General features: G+C 44.1%; 1 protein-coding gene across 3 annotated transcripts in view; it reads left to right on the top strand.

Annotated features, from left to right (window-relative positions):
• Positions 1-1,577: 1,577 nt before the first annotated feature.
• Positions 1,578-19,866, top strand: part of AMPH (amphiphysin) — a 123,555-nt gene continuing 105,266 nt past the window's right edge. Inside the window, exon 1 of one of the 3 annotated variants that reach the window (XM_064705054.1) lies at positions 1,578-1,783. In XM_064705054.1, coding sequence (XP_064561124.1) covers positions 1,715-1,783 — 69 coding nt within the window. In that variant the 5' untranslated portion in view covers positions 1,578-1,714. The remainder of the gene's footprint in view (positions 1,784-19,866) is intronic. The other 2 variants (XM_064705056.1, XM_064705055.1) reach the window with 2 other exon arrangements.

The raw sequence follows: 19,866 nt of genomic DNA on the forward strand, positions 1-19,866 counted from the left end.
AAAAAGCACAAGAGAGTTTCCTCCCTCCCTCTCCTAACCCAAAGGAAACCAAACGCACTCTGTTCTGCCAATACTTCCTACCTTTGTTACCCTTTGGTGAAGAAAATGCATGAGTAATCAGTTAAGAGCACTTCTTTTCATATTTTTTAAAGTCACTCTTAAAGTAGTGGAATCAAAAGCCAAACTGCCCAGAAAGAGATACTCTGAAAATGTGAAAAATTACTTCAAAGAATTTGGGAGCCCTGTGCACACTGAGATTTTGTTTTTTATCTTTCACCAGTTTAACAGCATTGTAAGACACTATCGTAATCTTTTAGACAAAATAATTTCCTTGATTGCTGTGATATGTTTTCTTTGGTTTTCTGCATTAGTTTTGGGTTTGGGGGTTTTGGTGTGATTACTTTTTTCTTTCTAAATAGTATTAACATGAGAATTAAGTAAGTACCTACTCTTACTAAACATTACTACTGCTGCAGTTGGCATGTTAAATCAACTTCTTAATAGTACAGGAAAATGTGTCAGGCACATGTGGGACTGAGCACATGTCAGAAATACATAGGCTCAGGAAGCACAGCTGGACTCACTAAATGTATGAGACATTTTCTTTTGGCAGTAGAAGACCTTCTGATGTGTTTTTTGAAAAATCAATGAAAAGTACTATGAAAATAGGACAGCTCCCTATAGAAGGATACAGGTTCAGGGAAAGAGAGTTGAGTTCCAGTGTTTTGCTTTGTCTTGCTTTGCTATGTTTGCTGCTGGATTTCTGCTCTCCCTATCAAGGAACTCCACACTTGGGCAAACAAGAGAAATAAATGCCAGGAGTGAATTTGGGGCTTGGTATCTAGGAAGGATGACTTTGCCAACCTTGAGTGACTGGTGCTGCATGATCCCTAGAAGATTTTGCAGTGCTTGAGTGTCAGGGGAAGAAAGAGATTTTTTTTATGACTGCCCTTCAGTTTTGACTTGAAGTTGTAATTTCAGAAATAAGATCAAAACAACAAAACCAGTCTGGAACCAGTTTACTGCTGTTGGTTGCTACACTGAGACAGGAGTGAGGAATGGATGGGAGGAGGATGTCGAGAGCAGAAGAATGGCAAGGCAAGTGTGGCACATTCAGCAGCACGGGCATGGTACCCCAGAACAGCTGATGGTGGTGCCGGGAAGCCCCGTCCCGGCCGAGCTGGGGGGCGCAGGTCCCTCAACCACAGCATCCATTACTGCACGTGATGCTGCAGCCCCCAAACCAGGGAAAAGTGTGAAAGGAGCTCGGACCTGGGAGTGACTCTGACCTGGTGGAAACTTCTAGGGGAGTAAGCAGGTGCCTAAGGTTCTCGGGCTGTAGAAGGAGGCTTGTGCCAGTAGTGGAGGCAGCCATCAGCTGCGCTTCTAGAAATCCTCATCCCCGCTATCCGTCTGGATATGTTTTACTATCTAGAGGAACTGCCTCACCTCCAGCAGACACTGCAACCCGCCCTGCGGGGTCCGACCACCGCCTCCCCGGGGGCCGGGGCCGGACCAAGGCGGGGGACCCGCGCCTCACCTGAGGCGGCGGCGGTGGCCACGCCTCTCCCTGCTGTGCCTCTAAAGCCCTCCTCCTCCTCTTCCTCCTCCTCCTCTCCATCCCTCCATTCCTGCCTCGCCGCTGCCGCTCGTAGCTGCCGGGCTCTGCCTCGCCCGCCTTCTCTCCCCACCCTCCTAATCCCCACCACCAGCCATGGCCGACATGAAGACAGGCATCTTCGCCAAAAACGTCCAGAAACGCCTCAACCGCGCCCAGGAGAAGGTGCGCTCCGGGGCGGGGGAACTGCTGGGAAGGGGCGGAGGGGGATGAAGAGCGCGGCGGCGGTGCCCGGGGTCCCCGGGAGGATGCGGCTCCGCTCGCCCCCAGCGCCCGCCGCCGCAGCTCCCCCGGTCCGTGCCCGCGGGGCGCCGGGCCGGGGCCGCCGGCCTGGTTACGTAACTGACCCATTTCACCCCGCGCTGCCCCGGCTTCCCCCGGCCGCGGCTCCCGAGCGCGGGGCTGCGGCGCTGCGGGCGCTGCCGGCGGCACCTGCCGCAGGCCCAGGCCGCCGCTGCTCCCTCGCCCTTGAGGCGGCGCGGGGCTGCCCGCGGGGGAGGCGCCGCTCCGCGCCCGGCGTGGCCGCGGGGCTGCCCCGGCCCGCGCGGGGAACGCGGGCTCGGTTCGCCTCGCCTCCCCTCACCGCCCGCCGCCAGCCCTCCTAAGAGGATTGCCTTTCCTTTAATATCCGCGCCGACTCATCCCCGGCTGCGGCGATCCGCCTTGCTGCAGCCGCGGCGTGACAGACACCGCTGCGTGTGATGACAGGAGCCCGCGGGGGCCGGGGGCTGGCGCAGCCCGCGCCTCCTTCGGCGGCTGCTGCGGTTTTGGGGAGCTGCTCGGGATGTCATGGGGCTGGTCTGCAGCTGACAGCTTGTGCTGCTTAGGACAGTCGGTACCGATTCTAGCGCTATCGTAGCCTGGAAATGACCAACGGGCGAATCAGGGAGAATTTGCAGGAGTGCCTGACCAAAGACGAGGGCTTTACGGGCCACTTTTTGTTTTGTTCAGCTTCATTAATGGAAGCTGATAGATCTAAATGTTCTGCACAAATAGCTCCTGTGTAGCTATAGGGTGTCTCAAAACATAATCATGGATACAGATATTAGGCCCAATAGAAAAGCATTTGTGTACGACTGTGTGTAGCAGGTGTGTCTGCTGTTAGTACAGTTTGCAATAAAACTATTGCCAGCATGAGTTTTGCAGACGTAGTTGTCAGTACGTGTAGCAAGTCATCTCTTTTGAGGGTTAATAAAACCTTTATACCCCTCTATCATATCCTGTATCGTTATGCAGCTTAGGGAATAGGGCTTTTGTGAATTAAGGAAGATTATCTTGTGAGCATATTTCTTATACTTCACGCCCATAAATCCACACTTTCTTTTTGGACACATGTTGAATTCTGTGGAGCTCCAGCGGCAGAAAAAAACGCAATAATTAATATGTCTTATTCATAATTGAGTTATTATTTAAGAATCTAATAGTTGAGGCTGTCACAGACTAGTGATTAATTTTCCCTTTCAAATACTCCTGTCTAGCTCACCAGGTTATAAAGTACTAGACTTTTCAAAGTCATGATGTGTTTCCATTCTTGCAGGTTTGGACAGTAACTGTTTTCAGGTAAAACACGTAAATCCTCTGTAATAGTTCAAAGAGATCTGATGACTTTATGGTGTGATTGAATTGACTTGAGTTCATAGTTGGAGTCGAAGCCTAAAAATACTGTTTGTTTCCTTGTGTCTTTGTCAGTATGGTTATGATTAACCATCTGGAAAAGCACTGGTGCAAGTTGTAATCACATGTACTGCTTCAAGCTGTGTCTGTTCCAATGTGTGGAGTCCTGCTCACAGAAATGTGTGGGCATACTAGAGAGAACATCTTAATGTGAATATCGGAGATACCCCATACTTCTCAAAGATTGTTCATGCACCAGCCCCAGGACAGGTGCCTTGAGTCTGATGGGTGCCTTGGGTGCAAATCAAAGATGCTGTTGGGCTCTGACAGATGGTCTGCTCCACCTCCACTTTGGTGATCAATCATGCTAACAAGGGGGAAATTTGTCTGGTTTGACTTTCATGTTCAGTCAGGCATCTGGCAATTTTGGCTTTCTTATAGTATCTGTGGTGGGAATTTCCTATGTCAGTGGTCTGCAAGTTATTTACAGGGTTATTTACAAGACATTAGTGGCCTCATGCAGTCATAGTACCAGTGGTGACACAGAGTAGGTCACAGTACCATACAGCTCTGTATACTTGCCTCCTCCTTCTTGGCCCGTGTGTTGTTATTGCATGAGCTGTGCATGTATGCTCCTTCATGTCTATGTTTCTGGTTAGCTTTGAGTTCATGTGTGTCTATACAACATAAAATCCGTCGTTATTCTTGCTGAAACTTTACCAAAAAAAAAAAAAAAAACAAACCAGGCCCCAAATGGTAATGATTGAGTTTTGTTTGTTTGGTTTGGGTACTTGATGACAACAAGTAAATTTTGTCTAGGAATTGAAAGTGTATGATTTGTCTGATTCTTGATGGTGTGAATAGGATGGCATTGTGACAGGTGTGTAATATCACGCTGGCTTAAAGAGATTTTAAATACATTGAGTTGTTTTTATCTCGATGCTTATATTGGATTTGTGCACCTTCAGTTTACTGAATATATTCTTATATATCAATGCTTTTATAAAGCATTCTTGCATTGCTTTCTGTTATTTATTGATGCAACAGAAGTGTTAAAAATATGGAGTGGCTCTATAACATAGACCTTCATTTTGGATTTCGGTAGAGCTTTTGATACTGTCTCTCACAGGATCCTGCTGGATAAAATGTCCAGCCCGCAGCTGGATAAACACATTGTGCAGTGGTTAAGCAACTGTCCCACAGGTTGCTATCAAAGGGTTACAGTCAATGGGGTGACAGACTGGTGTGCTGTCACTAGTGGGGTTTCTCATGGCTTCACCCTCAGCCCAGTGCTCTTCAACATCTTCACAAATTACTTGGACGTAGCACTATAAGGGATTCTAAGTAAGTTTGCAGATGCTAGAAAAGTGGGAGGAGCTGTTGACTGCTGTGAAGGCAGAGAGGCCCTGAAGAGAGAACTTGATAAATGAGAAGGCTGGGCAATCACCAAACATATGAAGTTCAGAAAGTTCCAGATTCTGCACCTGGGATAGGACAACTCTGGATGTATGGACAGACTGGGGAAGAAGAATCTGGAAAGCAGCCCAGAAGAAAAGGACCTGGGAGCCCTGGTCCACAGGAAGCTGAATGTGAGCTGGCAGCCAGGAGGGCCAAGCGTGTCCTGGGTACATCAGGCACTGCATCACCAGCTGGGCAAGGGAGAGGATTGTCCCCTTTGCTCTGCACTGCTGCAGCCTCACCTTGAGTCCTGTGGGCGGTTTTGGGTGCCACCATGTAAGGAAGATATTAAGCTATTAGAGAACACCCTAAAGGAGAGTTAACAAAGGTCATGAAGGGCTTTGACGGGAAGTTTCAAATATGAGGACTGGATGAGGTCACTTGGTGTCTTCAGCCTGGAGGAGACTGAGGGGAGATCTTATAGTAGTCTACAACCTATTAATGAGGAGGAGAAGGGCAGACACTGATCTTTTCTCTTGTGGTGACCAGTGACAGGAGCTGACAGAATGGCCTGAGGTTGCATCAGGGAAGGTGTAGGTTGGATATTAGAAAAAGGTTCTTCCCCAGACGGTGATGGTTGGGCATTGGAGCAGGCTCCCCAGGGAAACAGTCACAGCACCAAGCCTAAAAAAGTTCAAGAAGTGTTTGGACAATGCTCTTGGGCACATGATGTGACTCTTGGGGATGGTCCTGTGCAGACCTGTGAGTTGCACTCAATCCTTGTGGATCTCTTTGAATTCAGTTTATTCTGCAATATCTGATTCATTTATGTGAACTATTTTTCTAATAATGCCACCATTATCTCCAGTTTCTTGCTGTCTAGGAGAAATTTTGGTTGTACAGTGTAGGTAGTGTGTGTGTCTAGTCACTATTTATATGACAAATGCTAAATATCTGCAAAGTCTCATATTGGCCAGATCTTGGTCTTGCATTAGAAGTGTTAATCTAAGAGTTATTTGGAAATAATAATTGGACACTCTATTTTTCACATAATTCAGGTGATGGTGCTTTATGTGGTAGCATATGTGCCCTGGCACCCTGATTTTGAATAAGAGTGTGCCATCTATTAAAATCCTCTGGTCATCACATTTCTTCAATTACTTTTGCCTCAAAATGCAGGAAGTGTGGACATGCTGAGCTTTCAGCATCTGTTAAAATCTGCCAAAAGTCAGCTGAACAAACTGGATTAAATTTTTATAAGGACCAGATTGATTTAGGAGACTACATCCCAGCCATAAAAATTAATGAAATACCAATGTATTTAAAATTAAACCAGAATAGATGTTTTGGTAACCAAGGTTGACTGAGTCAATTCTACGGACAAGGTTACTTGAATGAAAAGGCTGAATTTGTATCTCCAGGTTTCTCTGGAAAATTCCATTTCAGCTGATAACCCAGTTAATACTAGATAACTAGTTATCTCCTTGTCCTCTCTTCTGTAACCCTGTGCTGGTTTGAAAGCAAACCAGCAGGGGGTCCCAAGTCAGAATTACAATTTAGTAGGAAAATTAAAGGAAATTCAGTAGTACAAAAACACTAGTAGAGTCAGTATACAACCTGACTGGGTTGGTCAGGGTGGTGGTAGCAGTCCAATTAAATGGTGGCTGCAGTCCTCTTGGAGTGACAGATGTGGTTCTGTTGAAGCAGTGATCCTGTCGAAGGGTGTAGTTTTCCTCTGAAGGTCCAGGGTGGTGTAGATGGATCTGGTCTTCCTCTGGGAATCCAGTGGGAGAAGGCTGACTGTGGTGTTCCAAATCTCAGATTTTTTCTAGGTAGGATTGCTCCTCCCCCTGGCTGAAGCATCTCGCAATGGGATGATGTAATTTTACCAGTCCTGCAGTGAGGTTCAGTGGCCCATTAAGACAAGATATCCCCCTGGAGGGAGGATGGGTCATGGAGGAGTTAAAGAACGCTGCCCCACTTGGTTTTAACAAATGGTAATAGAATACATACTTTTGGTTACATCTTGCATTGCAACCTAAGACAAGCCCAGCCACTGTAATTGAATAGCATAGAGACCTAGAGTGACCATCTAGTCCTAGTGCCTGACCATTTCAGGGCTGACCAAAATTAAAGCTTGGCTTTAAGGGTACTGTCCAAATGCCTCTTTGGCAGTGACAGGCATGGCTGGGGGAGACATCAGCTACCTCTTTAGGAAGCCTACTCTGTGTTTTGGCCACCCTCAGAGTCATGAAATGTTTCCTCTTGTCAAGTCTGAACTTCTCCCAATGGGCACAACTTGGAGCCATTCCCCAGGTGTCCTGACACTGGGAGAGAAAGAAGAGCTCAGTACCTCCCTCTCTACTTCTCCTCCTCAGGAAGCTGTAGGGAGCAGTGAGGTCACCCCTCAGCCTCCTCCTCCTCTCCAAACCAGACAAGCCCAGTGCCCTCAGCGCTCCCCAGAGCACATTCCTGCCAGCCCCTTTCCCTGCTTTGGTGCCCTTCTCAGGACATGCTCAAGGACCTTCACATCCTTTTCAAACAGTGGGGCCCAGCACTGCACCCAGTGCTCGAGGTGAGGCTGCACCAGCGCTGAATTCAGTGGGATAATCACCTCTCTTGGCTGGCTGCTGATGCTGTGTTTGATGCACCCCAGGATGAGGTTTGCTCCCTTGGCTGCCAGGGCACACACACTGCTGATCCCATTGATCTTCCAGCCAGCCAGCACCCCCAAACCCCCTTCTGCAGGGCTGCTCTCCAGCTATTCCTCTCCCACTTCAGACATGTCTGGAATTATTCCATCCAGGTGCAGAATCCAGCATTTGGTTGGTCTTGCTCAGCTTCATGTCACTGGTGACTGCTCAATACTCCAATCAATCCAGATTGGATTGCCTCTGCAAGGCAAAGCCTCTTATCCCATGGGAGAGTCAGCAGCACTTCCCAGTTTGGTATCATCACCTAACTGTCTGTACATTCACGGCAGCCTCCAGATCACTGATGAGGAGCCTGAACAGAGCTGCCTCTAGACCTGAGCCCTGAGGAACACCACAGGTAACTGGTCACCAGCCACATGTCCTGTTTGCTGCCATAATTTGAGCCCTGCTCTTCAACCAGTTCTTCACCCAGTGCACTGCATACCTGCTCATCCCACTGTTGGAAAACTTGCCTGGAAGGAGGCTTTGAGGGACAGTATCAAAAGTCTTTCTAAACCCCATTAAAACTGGGGGTATAAATCCTGTGTCTTCACTTTGTCCAGGCAGATGTGAAAAATGCCAATCACTTGTTTTTAAAATTTTAAAAGTTTAATTGTAATAAAATGGTTATAAAAATAATAATACAATTAGAGTAATAATAATTTGGACAATTTGTATTAGGACAATATGAGACAATAGAGACAAAGAGTTACAGACATCCAGGTACCTTTTTCTGGGCATCACGAGCCCGAGAAAGGACACATGTTAACAAAGGATTAACTCTTAAAAACAATAGCCTGTTGCACATTTATACACTTCATACATGATGCATGCATTCCATTCAAATACAGAATTCTGTCTGATCATTGTCAACTTCTTCCTCTGAATCCTAACAGTGCCTTCAAGGCAGGAAGAAGTTAATTTCTTCTGATAAGAGGGCAATAAATTCTTTTTCTCTGAAAGATTTAGGTGTCCTGTGGCTGCTATCTCGCTGGGAGTCCCTTCTTTAAAAAAGTATCCTACATAGCATAGTTTCTATTTTAATGTTTTTTATAACCTAAAACTATATTTAACACACTACTTAAGAGAATTAATATAGCATAACTTTATAACATAACACATATAATATTCATTTTAATATTTGTGAAAAGCCAATCATAAAATACATGCATTTTTCACACAGATGACCTTATTGTAGGTGGTTATTAAATTAAACAAGACTTTTCCTTCCTGAACCCATGTTGTCTGTGTCTGATGATTGTGTTGCTTTTCAAATGTCTTTTAATAAAACCCAGTGTGATTTTCTCCATAATTTTTTCCAGGTGCTGAGGTTGGACTAACACGTCTGTAGTTTCCTTGGTCTTCTCTCTTGCCTTTTTTGGAAACTGGTGTAACCTGGGCTAAATTTTAGTTGGTGGGGCCTCTTAAGACCTTTTGTAGATGATTGAGAGTGGTCGTGTTGTAATGTCTGCTACAGTTACCCACAGTACTCTGGGGTGAATCCCATCAGGCCCAATGGACTTATTGATATTCAGCTGATAATAATTGGTCCCTTTCAGTTTCAATGTCCATAAATGGAAAGTTGGTGTTCCTACACTCATTGTCCTCTGAGAATTGGACAATCCAAGGTAGCAACATGGACATTAATTCCATCACAGAGACAGCTCTTATGGGTGGCCTTTGTCCAAAGAATGTTGAGTGGAGGGGTGATGGCGGGTCTGTGGCAGGTAAGGCATAAACCAGAAGACATAAGGGACACCCTCATGTCACAGTGTCATCACCCTGTAGTGCAGCAGTGCCTTGGAAGGGCAAGGTAAAAGGGAGCATCCTCCCATGTTCCACTGCCAGCCCACAGACATCCAAAACGAAGTCCTTGAGGAGACAGTGGAATTACTTGGAGGAGGCTAGGGGCAGAAAACTGGAGGCAAGGCCAGCTGCCAGTGGCACTCAGCCTTTGGGGAACACATGCAAGCCCTTCAGAGGAGAAGAACCACCAAGCCCTGTAGGTGCCTGAAGCTGTCTGGCCTTTTGAGCTGCATAGCACTTGTAAGTTCAAGTGAACACCATGTTGAGGAGTACTGCACAGCTCAGTCCCCAGCCTCTTGTGGAGCCAGGGGCAGCTACTGTAAAAAATGGGATGCAGAGAGGTTGTTAGGGGTCCTAGGGCGTTTTACATCCACTGGTGCCCTGCTAGGATTCTTGACCTTCAGGCTGATCAGGCTGAGGACATTTGGCCACTCTTGGAAGCCCCAAGATGGCTCCAGGTTGAGGGGGAATAGGGTTTAGGCATATCCTGGAAGGCATGATCAGATTGTGTGATGAGGAGTGAGGCCTTGGTTACATGCTTAGCAAATAGCTGATTACCAGCAATGGCATCAGGAGAGAATTTTCCCTTGGGTCAGGTTGGCACTGGTTCATAGGGGGAAGGGGGAGAGATGGGGTTGCATTCTTCTGCAGCACTGAGCATGACCACTGCTCAGCGCTCCTTCAGTCCCTTTTGGCTCGGTTGCTGCCTGCTGCTCATGCCCCATGGCCTGTCATGCCCTGCAGCCGTGGGCAAGAAGCTTTCCAGACTCTCAGGGTGGGCCCCAAGGCTGGCCTGGGGTTGCTTCTTGTCCTCCTGTAGCACTGGGCACAGCTCCTCTGGGCCCCTTGACTCCATTCTTGCCTGCTGCCCTCACACCTCCAAGGCACCACTTGTGCCCTGGCTCTCTTGCCCCTTGCAAGCTTGGAGTGGGGCTGAGCTCTGCTCTTCCCTTGGCTCCACTTTCCCAGGGATTCTTGCTTGTTCAACACAGCATGTGCTTGGAAGGGCGCCAGGCTTGCTTCCCCATCCAGACCTGACACTCTTCAATTTTCCTCCCTGCAACATAAGCACAGGGCAGGCACAAGAGTGCTTTTCATGCATCCCTGCCCTGGCTGGGAAGGACAGCAGTGAAGCAAGCTTTGGAAGGCAAGATTGCAATGTGCCCATTATTGATATGTGTCATCCTTTGGAAAATACCTCATGGGACCACACATCTTTTCTTCTGACCTATGTGTGCTACTGCTTTCTGTAGCTCTGTCATTTGCCTTTTCCAGACTACAAAGGATGTATTTTCAAGTAGGAAATGCATCAGCCTGCTCCTGGCTACACATGTAGGCTGTGTTAGTGCTTGTGAGCATCAGCTCTGAAACAGATGGAGAAAAAAAAAATTGAAATAATATCCTGCTTCCAGTTATAACCTGTATGTTATGTGTCCTTGAATGTTTTTTGGACCTCAAAAATCCCCTGATGTGTCAGACACAAATAACAGTCTCACTATCATTTGACTCAAGGTGAGTGCAGGACAGAGCAGTAGTGCCCTGTCAAACCCAGAGCTCTGCATGACAAGGCCCGACCCAGGTCTGAGGGCTGCAGCCCCGAGAGCAGCTCTGCAGGGCAGGTCCCAGCCCAGCCAGGAGACAGGGGCAGAGATGGGCACACACACAGCAGGGCTCAGCCACGACTGAAGGGCCCAGGCAGAGCTGGGACACGTCCCTGGGCCCTTGGCAGGAGGTGTGGGGCTGGGGGTCCCAGGGCAGGCCAGCCCCAGCCACTGAGGCCTGTGAGCAGCACCAGGGCCCTGTCAGGACTAAACTTCAGTGCTCCTGTGCTCTTCTTCAGACACTGGTGGTGGGACACTGGAGACAGAGTATTGGGCCAGATGGACCTTCCCTCTGAGGGAGTGCTGCTGTCCTCAGGCGCTTGTGTTTTAGCATGTTTTTGCAAGGGAAACAGCTCAACAATTCTAAAAATGAATACAAAGTGAGGAAAAACAATCCACCGGAAGACCAATAGGTATTTCTCGGCTCTTGAGACATTTGCAGCCATTTAGATGAGGAGCACATCCTGCACCAGACTGATCTTTGAGCCTCGCTGGTGTCAATGATATGGTGGTTTGCCATCCTGTGAAAACCTATCTCAGTTGAACACTGATGAGTTTAAAAAAACACATGACACTTGCCTTTTGCAAATTTGTGCAGATGGTCCCTTTATCTTGACATGATTCACAGCCCTGACCCCTCTCAGAAGATACACACCTCCTTCCCACAAGGTGACAGAGCCAGTGTCTAGGCTGGGAGATGGTTATGGGTATTCAGTGCCTTCTGCTAGTGCAGGGCTGGAAAGAATTGTCTTTGGAGATTTCCCCAGTGTGTACTGGAAGGGAAAGGAGCAGGTAGGGGAAGACAGATTTGAATAGAATAAAATAGTTCAATTTAAACAGACTTACAATACTCATCCGGTCTCACTACCTGATCACTTCAGGGCTGACCAAAAGTGAAAGCATGACATTAAGGGCACTGTCCAAATGCCTTTTCAACACTCATAGACATGGGTTCATTGACCACCTCTCCAAAAGGTTTCTTCTGGGGTTTGACACCGTCTCATAATAAGCCCAGCTGGTGCTGTCACAACATTTCTGAAACTCGATTGCAGTAAGGTTTGTTCCTGGGCATTTCTTGCGTATCTTCTGAAAATCAAGCTAATGTGGTTTTGGTGTTTAACTTCTAAGTCAGTAGTATATGTGGTTTCATCTGAAACTTAAGCCAGTACATACTCCAGTTTATGGGAACTTTGCGGGCATTACAAGGGTTGTAAAGGAGGAGATTCTATGAAGGAAACATTAAACTTCCTTTTGGAAGGAAATTTTGTGGTTCTGTACAAGTTCCGTTCTGTAACTAATAACATCTGCTCTGAGGCAGGAGACATGTATGTGGAAGAATATTATTGTGAAAGGCGTGCTACATCTATTATAGCTGTGCTGACCTCCTTGCAATGTAATGACATGGTTCTAGCAGCCACAGGTTCCTCACAGCCAACTACTGTCTAATGATTTAAAATGTTGGCCACACAGATATTGTAAAATGTTTTGTACTGAAGTCATTACAGTATTATGACAGGCCTTGACATTTGGGGCCCTGCTGGCACAAGCACACACAATGATGAGGAAACTCCATCTCTGAAAAGCTAATTCTTAATCTCTGTGTTTATAAACAAAACCAATAACAAGTCAATCATTTCTCATATGGATAGTATGGTCTAAACTATGCAGATGATATTTTTCTATCTTCAGGTTCAAGTATAATGAAAACTTGAATTTCCTTTTTTTTTAAATAGTTCTCTTTTTTAACATAGAAATTATAGAAAGAATGGAGTGCAGGTGGTCATCTGGCCATCCTACTAAATGAATGTGGAATCAACTGTACTTAAAATTATTACTCAGGAATTATTTTCTTGCCAGCCTTTTAAAGTTTGTAATGGTGGAGATTTTGCAGGTTCCCTAAATTGATCTGTACCTTTGTTTAGGCAGGTCCAGTCAGAAAGTTCTCTTCTCATAGAATGTAAATGTCTTTTTTTGCAGTTCAAGTTTCCTTGTTGTAGAGGAATGTGTTCTTTCTTCTTGCCTCAAAATTTGGAAGTGTTTTTCATCTTTTGTCAGCATGCCCTCTGATCTAACTGGAGTTATCACATGACTCTTTCAATCAGGTGAAACAGTAGCTCTTAATAAAATATTGATTGCTTCCCTTATTTTAGTTTCTAATGTACAGGTTAAAAGGTAGAGGTAGATTTTGGTTTTCTGGGTACAAAGCATGAAAGAAAGGGGAGAGAAAACCCCCAAGGCTCCTTCCTGTTAGGTTCTCATATGATATTTTCCCTGCTTTGTAGTCTTTGTAAAGGAAATCTATTTCTTTTTTCCCAGTTTTCCCCATATATGTAGTATTAACCATGATCCTGCAAGTTGTTACATAATACACTCTTTCTCATTGTCACTCAGTTTCCACAAGACAAGGAAGTGCTGATTCTTAAGTGTTAGGGGGGTCCATAGCTCTGTGTTCATTGGCTGAAGCATTATTAGTATCAAGGTGGCCTCATCCTCTCTTCTTGCTTGACAATTTCATCTTTTCTCTCTTATTCTTTCTCATTTCCTTTTTAGTTTTTTAGCATGGGTCCCTTCTTCTACTGTTCTCTCTAAACCTCACTTAAATCCTGTCTTAAAAAGAAAGTATTTTTTAAAAAAATCTGCTAAATTGTTTGGTTTGATTCTGGACTGCCTTCTTCACTGCATCTTGCCCATCTAGCAGATCATCTGTTTGGCATTGTTATATTATCTAAGACCTAATGTTTCTGACAAGGACTGCCCCGTGGTAGGTGTCAGTGGTCTGCAGACACTGCACAGTGCATGCCACCTTCCTGTTGTGATACTGTTAAGATTGAGACTTTATGGGCACATAGAGGAGAAATGCTGAGGTGGTGATAACCTGTGTATCTGGAAATTGCTGGAATTTCTGGTCTGGATTGATCACCAGTGCCTGCCTCTTAGGATGTGCTCTGAACCCTGGTGCAACCAGTTGTTGTAGATGGCAAAGGGTGAGAGAGCAGTAGATGAGGGCAGGAAAGGAGAATACAAGTTGCTTTTCACCTCAATGGCCCAAGTTTTATCCACTGACTAGGAGGAACAGTGAAGGAAACTGGCCAGATCTGTCATAGCAGGATCTTTCAGTGGAGATAAATGGCAGAGGAAAGCAGGCTAGGTGTAAGGTGGGGTGAACATGAAGAGGAGAACAGCATGTCTGTGCTTGCCTTTCCTGCAACACACCTGTCCAGGCTGTGGGGAGCCTCTCTAAATGGCTTGTCAAGCCAGTGTGGGATGATGGACAGTATACTGACCCTGGGAGAAAACAAAAAGTGGAAAATGCCCTTTAACACATTTTTTGCAGTTGCCCAAATGAATAGGATTGTGTCTCCCTGAACTCGCCTAAAGATGGCAGGGGGATCTTTCACTTGCCTAAAGTTTACACAGGGGGATTCAGCCCCACCCAAAGCCTGATCAGGCAGCAGTTACTGCCTGCTGTGCCAGTACCCTCACTCGCCTCAGGGTTGCAGTGTGTGGGGAGAAGGAGTAGAAGGTGGCTGTGCTGCTTCAATACAGAGGGCATCTTCTCTAAGGAGCAGTTGTTTGGTTTAGTTCATTGGGCTCTGCTGCAAACTCAGCTGCTAGGAGCTTCCAATCCAGAGGTTTCGAGTGCTGGGTCACTCCTCCCTAAATGTTCTGTGGCATCAGCATCAGTCCTGTGTGACACTGAATCTTTGCTGTTCTCGAACACTAAATCATTTATTCCAGGCTTAATGAGGAGCTAGCTGGTCAGTAGTGGTCAGAATGATAAACCAATGACCAACTCTGGAAAGCAATTGTGTCATGTTTGGTCATGTTGAGTCTCTGCTAATTGGAGTTTATTAATCTGTTTAAGAGGGCATGGTAAAACTTAGGCTGCCATAAAGACACATGGAACACATTTCTGCTTGTGCTGTGAGAAAGCTAAGCAGGAAATACCCTGTTCCTCTTCCAGGTGGCTCTACCTTTCTTTCTGTTGTCTCAATAATTATTCTTCATTATCTGTAGGACATTAGCACATGTGAGATTCTGCAGAATTGGGGACAAAACCAATTACAAGTGAATAATGGTGTGGACAAATACTTAGTTGATCAAATTCTGTATAGCCAGTTTCTCAGAATGTTGATAGGATAGTGGGAATGCTCAAAGGCCTTTCAGTGGGCAGGGTCACAAAAAAGTCGGGGATCGTACCACACTTCAAGGCTCTGGGCTCAAACTCCCAGTGCCCTGCTACTACTCTTTATTGTTATGCCTTCTTTTTCTTACTACTTCTTTTCTGACAAAAAGCTCCTGCTTAGCCCCAGATAAGATCCTCTGCCTTGTTCTCCCTGTTTCTGTAGCAGATTAATTCCATTGATGCTCCCTTGAAGTCTCTGCTTTCTCACGTCCTAACCCCACTTCTTTGTACCCACAACATTGCTAAAGCTCTGATTTGTGCAGATACAGAGGCCAGTGCTGCAGTCTGTGAACTGCTGTCTGTCCTCTTTATCTATGATATGAAAGTGGAGAATTTGTACACATGAGCCTGCACATGCTTGAAAGACACTGACTATCCTGCTTTTCCCAGGATGAACTGAAAAACACGCTAGGAGTTAGGTTTTATTTTTAATGTTTTTAAAACATGAAATTAATACATTAAATTTAAAGCATTAAATATTAATACATTAAAACACTGTTTTAATGTATTTTTAATGAAGTAGAGGTTTGAGAAAATAAAAGCTGCTAAAGAATACAGATAATGTGAATTTTCTTTCTAGATTGTGATAATTGGTAAGCATTTAGTTGTGTTTTTACAGAAGTATAGGGGGTTAGCAGTATGTAGCAGGGGTAGGTGGTCGTCTGTAATGCCATGAGAAAGTTATTTATACTGATGATTCATGCTTTATGGCTCACCAAAGCCCAGTTGAAGGACCTACATGTACAAGGGTTAATACATATTTAGCATTAAGGAAGGAGATGAAACACTGCATACAGAGAAGATTAAATGTAGGCAGTCTATTTCCTGTGGAGAATATTCAGACTTTGAGAGCTGAAAAATGACCCTGATTTTTCACATAAAATGCATGCATTTGTTTTTAGATCCAGGAAAAGGTTTAAAGACTTATTTGCATGTAGGACATGCAGAGGAATAAATTAAAATATTATATTCCTTTTAAACCTGCACAGATCTGTGTGTGGATGCTGTTGCTTATATTTAAACTAGGCTTCCTGTTGTTCAGCTTGCTATTGTAACTGTGAAAAATGCCAATCACTTGTTTTTAAAATTTTAAAAGTGTAATAGTAATAAAATGGTTATAAAAATAGTAATACAATTAGAGTAATAATAATTTGGACAATTTGAATTAGGACAATATGAGACAATAGAGACAAAGAGTTACGGATGTCCGGGTACCTTTTTCTGGGCATCACGAGCCCAGAAAAGGGCACCCATTAACAAAGGATTAACCCTTAAAAGCAATAGCCTGTTGCATATTCATACACTTCATACATGATGCATAAATTCCATTCAAACACAGGATTCTGTCTGGTCATTGCCAGCTTCTTCATCTGAATCCTAACAGTGCCTTCAAGGCAGGAAGAAGTTAATTTCTTCTGATAAGAGGGCAATAAATTCTTTTTCTCTGAAAGATTTAGGTGTCCTGTGGCTGCTATCTCGCTGGGAGTCCTTTCTTTAAAAAAAGTATCCTACATAGCATAGTTTCTATTGTAACATTTTTTATAACCTAAAACTATATTTAACACACTACTTAAGAGAATTAATACAGCATTACTTTCCAACACAACACATATAATATTCATTTTAATATTTGTGAAAAGGGAATCATAAAATACGCATTTTTCACAGTAACCTAAATCCTTGTTAGTTTTTGTAGGTGTTATCTTTTCACACTGATAAAGCCACCCTCTGCAGTTTGAATGAACTTCTCAAGTACAGAAGAGAAACTGCTTTAATGGATCTGGAAAGTACGAAATATTTTTTTTCAAAATAATGTTGCCAGTAATTTTAACTATGGGACAAATTTTAGTCCTGTAAAAATCTTAAGGAATGGTTAATGAGGGTCATCAGAAGGGAAATAATTTAATTGATTGCCTCATGTTTTTCAAATGTGTACTAATAAAATTCTTATCACAGGGGAGACAGAGGCTGTGGATGAAAGGCAGATCACAGAGGAAACAGAAGCCAAAGGTCGTAGGTATACTGAGGCCTGAAGAGAGGCACAAGAGCATGGCTCAGTCTAGAGGCAGATTGGTCTGGGGCAGGATTAGGGCAGCCATTCCCATGGTTTATCTTGCTCAGGAGAGAAACTCATTGGGAGAAAAGTGCACAGTAGTAACTGAAGACAGGCAAAGGATGGTTGGCTGCTTCTACCACAGCACGGTCACTGCAGGACACATTCAGGAAATGGTAAAGGAGTGGATTCATACTGTGTGAAGCAGTGAGTGGAAAACAAGCACAACAGAGTAAGGTTAATGTCCATGGTTAGCTGAAGGCCAAAACCAAGCAGTGCTTTGGAGATGCGATATGAATTGAAAATATGGAATTTGGATTTAAAGAATTGTGGAAATCTTAACCGTGCAAGAAAAATTCTTTGATTTTAAAAAATAGCACAGACCTCCTTCTGTATTCTCCAATGGCTTCTAGATTTATTAGTAAAGAAATGAGTATACTCCTTATGATGTGACAGTCTTGCAGACTACCAAAATATGATTTTATTGATAGTACATCTCTAAACATTGTTCTGTTTAACTCTCAGCCAAAATGTGCAGGCAGAGTTAGTATCAGGAAAGTTGTATCTTCATGTTTGTTTAACTTCCTTTTTCCATCCTTATCTCTCTCTCTCTTCTTCTGTTGTCCTTTCCTTTCTGCTTGCTCTTTCCCTTTCTCTTGTACATCTCACCAAACAAGTTGTTTCAGACATAACCACCAAAGCCATTTAAAAAATGATTTGACTTCTGTTGCTTGATAGGTGAGCCCAGCTGCACACTTCAGATTGTTTAAAAATCAATTCTGAGCCTCCAAACGTTGTAGGCTATGAAAGAATACCGAATGTTCATTTTGTTTTATTTGTCTCCTGTTGTGCATGAGAGGAGGGACAGATGGTGCTGCTGGAACAGGGCTTTATTCCCTCAGGGTCTGCAGGGCTGACCAAGGTCCTCCCTGCGTGGGGGGAAAGCTGGGAATAAAGTGACAGCACCTCACACAGGTAGTGCTGGGTATCTGGAGAAAAACTACAAGACAGGGAAGGTGAAATGGAAGCTAAGTTGCCCAATAATTAAGAGAGTAATTAGGCACTCAGAGAGCTGCAAATGTGCAAGCTGAAGGAGCCTGCAATGTGCTACATTCATAAGCTTTGTTTTTATCAGGACCTCCGACTAAGTTCACAAGAACTTCACCCAACTTGTAGCCTTAGGGTTAAGCCCAGCAGTGCTGTCACTCCAGATTCAGTGAAGTCAAGGTGCTGTTTGTATCCCAGGGCTTTTCAGCTTACTCCTGCTCCCTATGCTTGTACTAAAAAAAAAATTCCCTCATATGAGATTTGTGCTTCTAGGGTCTGAAAAGCCTGTTTCAGAGAAGACCAGCTTCACTCATATTTTGCAGAGCTGAACAGGGTTTTATTCTTAACACCACCCTGGCATTATGTTTTCCTGTACTATCAATCCAAGAACATAGCTGTTGTAAACATAGTGTCAACATCGCTTATGCAAAGTTTCATATAAGGGTAAAAATAAACAGTAATTCAGAAGCTGGCGGAGAATCTGCATTGATTTGACAGCCAAGCTGAGAAGCAAATCAGGAAGAAATTTAGGCAACCCTTAGGTGGCAAATACACACATGCCATTTGAATGGCATCTTAATTCCTAAACAAGTCACTCCTCCAAAAGTCATGACTTAGCACTTTCTGAAGGAAGATGGAGAGGAACAAGTTCCATCAAATATGGTTCAAATATGGACTGAAAAATATTTTGGATCAAGAACACATGTTTACACATTGCAGGACAAATGCAAACTTGAGTAGAGTGTGTTTTCTCAGCATTTCAACTCGGATCATACCGATTTCTATAGTGAGGGCTTTTTTTCTGTAGGCCGTGTTTATCTGGAAAAGATATTAAAAAAGTATACCCCATGAAAAATGATATTTTAAAAGAGACACTGTGCAGTATTGGAATTGCTAAGTCACTTCTCTGAAGGCCATATTTTTGTGAGCAATAAATAATTTTTTCCCTCTAATATCCCATTTCCAGTTTGTCTCAAAGTACTTACACCAACATTGTTTTGCTAATGCCTATCAGTTGCCCATCCTACCAAAGCCTTACCATGAAGTATGTGATTAATACTGGTGTTGGATTGCTCAGTAGCATCTGTTATCAGAAGTGTTAGTGAGATTCAAAGTAGTCATATCAACCTGACTCAGGCTTTTCCCTTCTCTGACTCAAAGAAGGATATTTTTTGCACTCTTTTATACAGAAAGATTCCTTACTTCCATAGAAGCAGTCACCGATCAAGCAAATTTTATTACTTATTAATGCATCTTGGAATGTTTTGCACATTGAATGGATCTAAAAAAGAAGGCAGTGTGAAGTCATTCTCAAGTGCCAAGCACTTGCTATTCCTCCTCTCTCACTCTGAAGCACAGGTTATTTTCAGTTCTTCGGAGGGGTTGTTATCATTACATGTTGAACAAAAAAAACCAAAATCACCTCTGATGGATTGTGCTGGATCTCTGTCTTTTTTTGTTAAGTCTTGTGAAAAAAAATGAAAATAGCAAAGGGTTGTAGAAAGGCTTTCTGAAAGTGTCACAAACCCATTTCCACCCTAAGATATGTATACCATCACATACCAACAGGTTATGTCTACATCTAAGCCAGATTTAGCTATACCAGTAGTGAACAGGATGTTTCCATTCACACTTTTACTTGCTGTACTAATAGAAGTGTTAAAAATACAGTAAATTTTGTCCAAGGTTTTTAAGCTCTAGGACTTTCAATAGAGCTCAGTTCTCACTGCCTTTCTCATTTAATTTCAAGTTGTTGGTAAGAACATGCCTTTTTATGATGCTAGCACCTATTCAATTGTGATTTGGAGAGTTTCCACATTGTACCCTTCACTTATCTAGAAATTATGACT

Source organism: Zonotrichia leucophrys, chromosome 2, assembly GCF_028769735.1.
Source record: "Zonotrichia leucophrys gambelii isolate GWCS_2022_RI chromosome 2, RI_Zleu_2.0, whole genome shotgun sequence".
Taxonomy (NCBI): Eukaryota; Metazoa; Chordata; class Aves; order Passeriformes; family Passerellidae; genus Zonotrichia; species Zonotrichia leucophrys.